We start from the raw sequence: 9,364 nt of genomic DNA, 5'->3' as shown, positions 1-9,364 counted from the left end.
AAGAACTTATGTCTAGTTCCCTATGCCCTTAGAGGAAACAATAATTAATAAAAAAGAAAAAGTGTAATCCGTGATACAAAAGTGTTTTTTAAACCATTTTTAATCTTTAAATTTTAATTATTTGTTTATTTATTTATAGACAGGACCTAACTGTATGGCTTTCCTGGGACTTGTTACATAGTACAGGCTGTCCTCAAACCACATTGATCCTTCCTCCTCTGTCTCACCAGTACTAGGACAGCTGCAGGTGTCTGCCACCATGACTGGTTCTTTTTACCTTTTAATTAAAATCCTATGACTAAGCAACTCTTTTGTTGTGAGGTTTGCTTCATTACGGGAGGGTGTGTTTACTTGTCCTTCAGCTTCCTGGCAGCTTCCCACCCCTTTTTTCAGCTGTGTAGTCATGTGGTCCAAACTGGGAGGCAGCAAAGTCAGGATGGGAGGAGGTGGAGAAACAAAGGCATAGACACGTGAGCACACAGGGACAAATCCGGCCACCCTCTGAAAATACTCCAGGACCATACAGAAGGCCTCTCAGTTCATGAACCTGACATCCTACTCCTGCGTATATCCATCATGTCAGCCACGTGTGGTGGTCTTGACTTAACAGACAGCTTCCTTTCACACCAAGCCTGGCTCAGTTCCTTGGAAGTGAAACCAGAGCACTTGTGAGTAATAATTCTAAGAATGTTCTAGACCAATAACGATTGACTAATTATAATAGCTTATTTATTATAAAACATTTGATTTAAACATTTTCATTTTTGTTATGTGTATGTATTTATCATATTGATGCAGAATGGCATGCCATGGGATGAAGATGCAAGGACAACTTTCAGAAGTTCGTTCTCTCCTTCCATGTTGTGGGTCCTGGGAAATGAACTCAGGTAGTCAGCTTAGTGGCAAACATTATTACCTGATGGGCCATTTCTCCAACCCCATTCCTCTGAAGAGAATTCTTTTTAGATTTTATTTTCAATAGTGCACGTGTGTGTCTGTGTGTGTCTGTATGTGTCTGTGTGCTTATGTCCCCCCCACACACGTGTGAGTGCAGTTGCCAGAGGGTTCCAGAAGAGGGTATTAGATTCCCTGCTGCGGAATTACACGTGGTTGTAAGCTGCTGCCTGACATGGCACTGGGACCTGAACACAGGTCCTCTGCAAGGGCCGTATGCACTCTTAACCACTGAGCCATCTCCTCAGCCCCAGTTCTGAAGATAATCATTCTGAAAATTTTATTAGCTCACTCATTCAACTAGTTTGAAAATCTATAATAGGCCAGGTGAAACGTTTATGGTTTGTGTGAACAAACAATCCACATGATCTGAAAAACTACCTCAAAAAGTAGTTTAGCCTTATGCCACAAATTAATTAACATTAATTTAGGGATAATGTTTGCTATGTATGTTTGTGAAATTGGCATTTATACATATATAAATTTTAATTTTCTAAATTGTGCTTTTATAAAACTCGTAATTTTCTTTATATTGAGTTGGGAACGTTAATGGATGGTTTTCAGAAATATTTTCTTTTTCAGCAAAGACTTTCTTTTATTTATTAATTTTTCTTTTTTAGACAGGATCTTACTATGTAGCCTATGCTGACCTTAAACTCATGATCTTCCTGACTCAGCATTTTCTATGCTGGGTGATTGCTGGCTTAGATTATCAACATACTTGGCGTATTATTTTTACAAGTTCATTTTAGATGCTATAAAGCATCTATATAGGGCATGTGAATGGATAAAATATATATTCAAATTGTTAAAAATTACAGATAGAGTTATGATGTGGGATTTCCCTCTGTATGCTGTGAATGAAGCATTGGTGAATAAAGAAATTGGCTTGGCCTGATAGGGTTGAGCAGAGCTAGGCTGGGAAAACTAGGCTGAATGCTGGGAGAAGGAAGGTGAGTTTAGAGAGAAGCCATGTAGCCCTGCTGGAGCCAGATGGAACTTTACTTAGTAAGCCACAGCCATGGACAATACACAGGTTAAACATAAGTTAAATTAATATGTAAGAGCTAGCCAATAAGAAGCTAGAGCTAATGGGCCAAGCAGTGATTTAATTAATGTAGTATCTGTATGATTATTTTGGGGCTGAGCAGCCAGGAACCAACAAGCAGGTTCCTTTCAACAGAGTTACACATTTGCTCAGTGTCTAAGTAACAATTCAGGTTTTTTGCGTCTTAACATCCCACATATAAAAATCAAATGTCACTTTTAGATTACAAATCCATTCTGTAGCTGATCCTTAATTTTTCTACATATATTTCATAGTCAGATAGCCTTCTAATTACATTTCTTTGTAGAGCTGCATGTGTGTATCGCATTCCTGAGGTAGGAAGACCTAATTTAAATGTGGGCAGCACCATTCCATTGGTTGAGGTCCCAGGCTACATTATAAGGTCCCTTATAAATAAGAGAGGGAGCACCAGTGTTCATCTCTTTCTGCTTCCCGACTGCAGAAGCAGTGTGACCAGATACTTCATGCTCCTGCAGTCATGGCTTCTCCATCATGCTGGACTGTACCATCTGACCAGGTACTTCAGCAAGATGGACTGCACCATCTGACCAGGTACTTCAGCAAGACAGACGGCACCATCTGACCAGGTACTTCAGCAAGATGGACTGTACCATCTGACCAGGTACTTCAGCAAGATAGACTGCACCATCTGACCAGGTACTTCAGCAAGATGGACTGTACCATCTGACCAGGTACTTCAGCAAGATAGACTGCACCATCTGACCAGGTACTTCATGTTCCTACTGTCATGGCTTCTCCATCATGCTGTACTGCACCATCGAACTGTGAGCTGAAATTAGCTCTTCTTCCTTAAGTGCTTTGTCAGGCATTTTGTCACAAGGATGAAAAGAGCAACTAAGACAAGCGCCTGCCCTTCCAAGCAGCTGGAACCTATCAACATAAAGGCAGGACCCATCGCTGTATAAGGGCTTTGTCACTCTGTCTCCAAATGCTCACATGGCCATTGGCAAGGTGTGTGTGTTTTACAGACACAATGCTATTACACTTAATGGTATATATACTCTGCAGTCATGATTCCTGCATATGGGAAAAATTTAAAAATGTGTAATGGCTTTATTTCAGCAGTCATTTTGTTGTTAAGGTTTGGGAATGAATCTCATTCTGCTTAACACATGGCTGAATCAGGTTACCAAAGAATTTGTTGAGCTAATTTTCTGGAAACCATTTCAAAGCAAAGCAGACACCAACTTCACTTTATGTGGAATCCAATGGGTGTGAGGTGGTTGGTGCTTGAGAAGGTCTGGAAGGAAATGAAAGTTTAGCAATTACCTTACCAATTACAAATGAGGATTTCCTTTACTGTTAGCTTGAGGAAGGTCTAGGAAAGCAGCCACCATCATTAATAACTAGCCACAAAAACAGAACTCAAATGGTTCAAAAATACAAGGAGGATGTCAAAGTCTGGATTTTAAAAAAAAATTGTGCTAAAATATATACATAACATAAAATCTATCACGGTACCATTTTAAACCATACAAAGGAGAGGTGTTGAGTTTACTTGCTGTGTTGTTCAACTATTAACGACAGTGTTTTCAAGAATTTCCCATCCTCGTGGACTGTTTCTATAAACCCAAAGTTAACTCTTTGTTTTCTCCCACTTCTAGCTTTTCTGCTTCTTAGTAATCTCCTTTTCTTTTTTCCAGTCCCCATGAGTTCTCCTATCTTATGCATCACAAGTCATTGGGTTTTTACAATATTTGTCTCTGGAGGTCCCCGTTATTTCACTTTAACTGCACATCTAAAGATTGCCCATAAGGTAGCAGGTATAAGAATTCCTCTCTTGTGGCCATATAAGGTCCCATTATATGTATCTAACACATTTTATTTATGTATTAATTTTCCTGGTAGACACCTGGGTTGCTTCTGTCTTTTGGCTTTTATAAATTATATCACTATCAACGTTACAAACATCTGTTTTCAGTTCATTTATAGATATAATAAAAGTAGAATTGGTGAATCAGGACAGTTCTCCATTTTACTCATTCAGCCAGTGCCAAGCTGTTTTCCACATGGACTATTCCGTTTAATTCTCTCATTGAGCAAGGGTCTCAGTTTTACCCCATTCTCAGTAACACTTATGTCTGTTTTTGATAAGAACAATCCTTTTGGAGGAGAGAGGGACCTTGTAGTTGGATTGCACTTCTGTACTGGTTGTTGTGATTGAGCTTCTTCACATATGCTTACTGGCCATGTACAAATTTTCTCTGGAGAAATGTTAGCTCCACTCCAGTGTTCATTCCTACTGTCTGTGTTTTATCCTAAACATTAATCTCTTATCAAATAAATGCTTTGATAATATTTTCCAATAATTGTGGTCTCTCTACTCTTTCTTCCTTCCTCTATTTTTTCCTCATTTTTCTTCTTCTCTGTCCCTCCTTACCTCCAATCCTGCATCCTGTTCCCTCCCTCCCTCCCTCCCTCCCTCCCTCCCTCCCTCCCTCCCTCCCTCCCTCCCTCCCTTCTTTCCTTCCTTCCTTTCTTCCCCCTCCCTCTTTCTTTCTTTCTTTCTTTCTTTCTTTCTTTCTTTCTTTCTTTCTTTCTCTCTTTCTCTCTTTCTCTCTTTCTCTCTTTCTTTATTTTGAGTCAGGGTCTCACTATGTAGTCCAAGACAGCCTCAAACTTATCATCCTCCTATTTCTGCTTTCCAGGTGCTGGGATTGCAGACAGTTGTCACTGTGTCCAGCTCACTCTTCTGATAGTGTCTTTTGACTACCAAAATTTTAATTTAAAGAAAGTTATCTATTTTTTTCTAGGTGTCACAACCAATAAATCATTATCAAATCCAACATCATAAAGATTTTACCTGATTCTTTCTTGTGTGCAGGTCTTTGCTTCATGTGGGGTTTTCTCTGTAAGTATTAAACCAACTGTCATTCTACATGGGGGCATCTAGTTTTCCCAGCACTTCCTGTTGAACACACGATTGCTTCCTTGTTAAATGGTGTTGGCATCTTTTCAAAAGTCAACTGGCCACACATGTTGGAAATTTTTATATAGGCTCTGTGTTGTATTCCACTGCCCTATGAATCTATCTTAGGTTAGTACCACCCTGTTAATATTACTGAATTATAGTTTTGCAGTAAATTTAAAGTATGAGTCCTCTAATTTCTTTCAAAATTGTTTTGGCTGTGTGTAATCTTTTAAGAGTTCATGTAGGTTTTAGGATAGGGCTTCCTATATCTGAGTAAAACCCTGTGGGGATTTTGATGAGGACTGCCTGTATCCGATGACCTCTTCAAGTACTCCCATCATCTTGATAGTATCTTGTCTTCCATTCCATGGTCTTGGGCCATCTTTCTATTTACTTAGTTCTTTAATTTCTTTCAGCTAGGTCTTTTATTTTTCAGGATGATTTTTTTGAGGTTGAATTTACTTCTAAGCATTTTATTCTTTTCTATGCGGTCTTTTTATTGCTGCGCTGAGAACAGCACGAGCAAGGCAACTATAAAAGTGTTAACTGGGCTTATTGTTTTAAAGATGAGTCCATGACCGTCATGGTGGAGAACATGGAAGCAGTCAGGCTGGCAGGCATGGTGTTGGGGCAGTAGCTGAGAACTTTTATCTGACCCACAAACATGAGGCAGAGAATGAACCAACTAGGAATGACACAGGCTTTGGAAATCGCAAAGCCCACCCCCAGTGACATACTTCCTCTAACGAGGACACATCTCCGTCAACAAGGCCACACCTCCTAATCCTTCCCAAACAGTTTCACTAACAGGAGACTAAGCATTCAAATATATAAGCTCAGGGAGGGAAGCGTTCTCATCTACACCACTGATATTATAGTTGGAATTGTTTCCTTGATTTCAATTTGAGCTGTTCATCACAGAAGTATGGAAATATAGTTGATATTTGTGTATCTATTGCAACTTTGTTGAGCTCATTAACTACATTTGATTTTTCTGGAAGTTCTAGAACTTTCTAACATATAATGTCATGCCATCTACAAATAAAAGTTCCCCTTTTGTTCTCTAACTTAAGTGTTTTAAGTTTCTTACATAATTCCTCTGACTAGAACCTCTAGTTTAAGGTTGAAACAGAATTGCAAAAGCTTGTACAAAGCACCAGTCATCCTTCCGAGCTCACAGGCTAGTTTTTAGAGGATAAGGTCCTTATTATCCAGGCTGGTTCTAGGAATGCTGGTTTATATAACACACACACACACACACACACACACACACACACACATATATAAACTGTCATAAAACTGACAGCTGCCTAAGAGGTGAGTGATGAGGACTGACAGGTGAGGGATGGATGATGGAAGCCTCCAGAAGTGAAGGGTTGGAATTCACTAATATTCACCAACTCCTTAACCAAGTTCTTCTAATATTCACCAACTTCTTAACCAAGTTCTTACTTGGATGCTTCATGCTCTTTGAAGAGAGACCCACGGGGAGTGCAAAAATGTTACTTTGAACAGTTTCTGGCATTACAAAGATTGTTTTAACGACAGACCCATGAAAATTCCTACTCTACCATCACCAAAACCATGCATTTGAGTTGATTTGCTAACTTCGTCTAACCTCATAAATCTTTGTTCCAAGAAGATAAAGATTATGAAGACAAATCTTTTGTGGGATACTGGACTTTAATGTAAATCCAAGGGTCTTATTACTGACTCTGATTTTTAGTCACACAAATGCATGCATGACATACTTAAATAATAAAACCATGAATATAAGGATGTTCAATTAAATTTTATTTCTCTCTGAAATCAACATAAATCTAAATTAGACAAAACTATTTGGATGATTTGCATTTAAAAGACCTAAATAATTCAATTAAAACATTATTGTGGGGACTGGAGAGATGACTCACCAGTTAAGAGCACTGGCTACTCTTTCAAAGGTCCTGAGTTCAATTCCCAGCACCCACATGGTGGTTTACAACCATCTGTGATCAGATCTGGGCATGCAGGCAGAATACTATATACATAAATAAATAAATCTTTAAAATATTTTTGTGGAGTAGGCATGGTGGGAAATACCTTTAATTCCAGCACTCAGGCAGCTGAAACAGGAAGATCAAAGATTCAAGGCCAGTCTGACCTACAAAGCAAGGCGGTGTTTCAGTTTTCTTCTGGTAAGTGAGTTAAACAATATTCGGAAATAAAACATTTGGGTCTCATCAGTTTTGAAAGAAATTAGTTTGTTAGTTAAATGTTGACAGAATGAAAATGAGTGGTGGGTCCCCTGTGCCATGTCTTCTCTCAGAATTATCCTAAATTTACGTTTTATAAAAAGAGAATTAATAAGGGAGATCACAGCTTTTATTAGGAAGCAAAGCATGCAACTTTGCCCTAGAACTGATGGATCTTACAGTTTTTTGTTGTTGTTGTTTGTTTGTTTGTTTGAAAACAGACTGTTCGTTTAACGTTTCTAAATCTCCAGTCTTTCCAGAAGCTTCATTTTGAAGCACCGACATTTCCCGCGCTCCAGTTCAGGTCTTCCCCAGCAATCTAATCTTTAGTATCCATTTCCAAATATTCTTAACTCTTGTTGTAGTCCTGGGGAAAAGATCGGTTTTTAGGTGGGTAGGCATGGTGTTCAGTGTACGATCCTGTAACAGAATTCCACTCTCATTAAATCAAGCCAGGTTTGCATTTGCCAGTAAGAGGTCCTTCTGTCTTCAAACTCAAGGGGATTGTGGTGGTTGAGACAGGGCCACAAACTGATTGTGAAGCTTTTGTCACCGTTTCCTCTGGCTTTCTAGAGAAAGGCTTCTGGAACTTCGTCTCCTGGCCTCACTGAGATCGTATCTTCGAATTAATTTCTCTTTCATTTTCCTTCTAGCAACAGGAGCCACACCTTTAATCCTTTCTAAGGTGTGTGTGTGTGTGTGTGTGTGTGTGTGTGTGTGTGGCGGGATGGTGGGCTGGGCTGGCAGTGGCGTGGGGGCGGGGCTCTATGCAGAGGATTGAGAGGCAGTTTATACTTTTGGGAAATGTTACTGGCCTTTCCAGTGTGGTCCCTTTCTGACTTTAGAATTGAGGCTGGGAGCCTCGACAGCTGCCTCCTGCAGACTTTAAATTTCCCCACCCAGGTAATACATACATACACACTGCCCAGCACTTGTTAAACACTCCGCATGCTCAGTTGGGTTGCCTCTCCCTCCCACAGACCAGGCCCAGCTCCTCACTTCTCCCCACATCCTGTGCTCACTCCTCTCCTACACGTGTGCCTCTCTCCCCTTCCCCCTGCGCCTTAGCTTACGAAGCAAAGTTGTAACTTTGAATTCCTGTTTTTCTAACCGCCCCCATGTGACAGGATATCTCTCAATTGGAGGGTTTTCCTAAATTCAGGAGTCCTTTAAAAGGGACAGCTTCCTCTGTCCTCCTCTTCAGCCGGGCAGCTCCCAGACCCTGGACTAGACAGAGGTGCAACCGGGAGACCTGGCCGTGTTCTTTCTCGTTTCCTCTCCCCTCCCTTCCATCAGTGGAAGACAAGGGTACACACTGGGCCATGAGGCTTCCCCTATTCCTGGCTTTTATCTCTGTCATCCCCGTCGCCGTTCAGCTATTGGGTAAGTCTGTTCTGAGGTGGGGGCTTTGCACACCTTTTGTCTGGATTTGATGCTTAGAGACCTGTGCAGGTCAGGAAGAGGACTGGAGCACACCATTCTCGCAGTACCTGTGGTTTTACCAGACCGCAGTGAAGCCTGCATCTGGCCTTGGCTTTGCAGCCAATGTGGGAGTCAAGGGGGAGCCAGGCAATGCTGTCGCCCTCCAGTGCCAGAAGTTTTCTAGGCTGAAAACCTCTGTCCTCCTGTGGGTATCTCTCGGGTCTGGTTATTTCTATCTGATTTGTCCAATGGCTTCTTGTTTCGTGGTTTGCCCTACTTCATTTTATGCCATCGCCATCCATGCCCAGCAATACCCTCCGAGCATCTCTGGCAGGAGAAGGGGAAGTTGCTTCCCCTTATCTGAGAGGCAAAAGGATGAGGAAGGGGAATTGCCCTTGAAGAGGGACTCTGTGATTCTCACACTCGACTTTGTGTGTAAAGATTTTCATTTTTGACTTTTCGATTTAATTAATTTATATGTTTTATATCCCGACCACAACTTTCCCTCCCTCCTCTCTTCTCACTCCCTTCCCCCTCCTCCCCTCTGCCCTCGCTCATTCTCTCCTCCTCCATATTCACTCAGAAAGGGATAGGCCTTCCCAATTCACACAGACCCAGAAAGAAAAGCATGGTATGTGCTCACTCATAAGTGGATATTAGCTGTAAAATAAAGGATAATCATGCTACATTCCACAGACAAAGAGAGGTTAGGTAACAAAGAAGGCCCAAGTGAGGTGGGGGGCGGAGACACAG

At 41.0% G+C, this 9,364-nt stretch overlaps 1 protein-coding gene across 1 annotated transcript in view; it reads left to right on the top strand.

Moving 5' to 3' along the window:
• Positions 1-8,378: 8,378 nt before the first annotated feature.
• Mrc1 (mannose receptor C-type 1) overlaps positions 8,379-9,364 on the top strand; it is a 95,214-nt gene continuing 94,228 nt past the window's right edge. The window contains exon 1 of the mRNA XM_057788047.1: positions 8,379-8,572. Coding sequence (XP_057644030.1) covers positions 8,512-8,572 — 61 coding nt within the window. The 5' untranslated portion in view covers positions 8,379-8,511. The remainder of the gene's footprint in view (positions 8,573-9,364) is intronic.

This window comes from Chionomys nivalis, chromosome 13 (genome assembly GCF_950005125.1).
Source record: "Chionomys nivalis chromosome 13, mChiNiv1.1, whole genome shotgun sequence".
Lineage (NCBI taxonomy): Eukaryota > Metazoa > Chordata > Mammalia > Rodentia > Cricetidae > Chionomys > Chionomys nivalis.
Note: the sequence above shows the minus strand (reverse complement) of the source record. Positions and strands in the feature narration are given on the sequence as shown.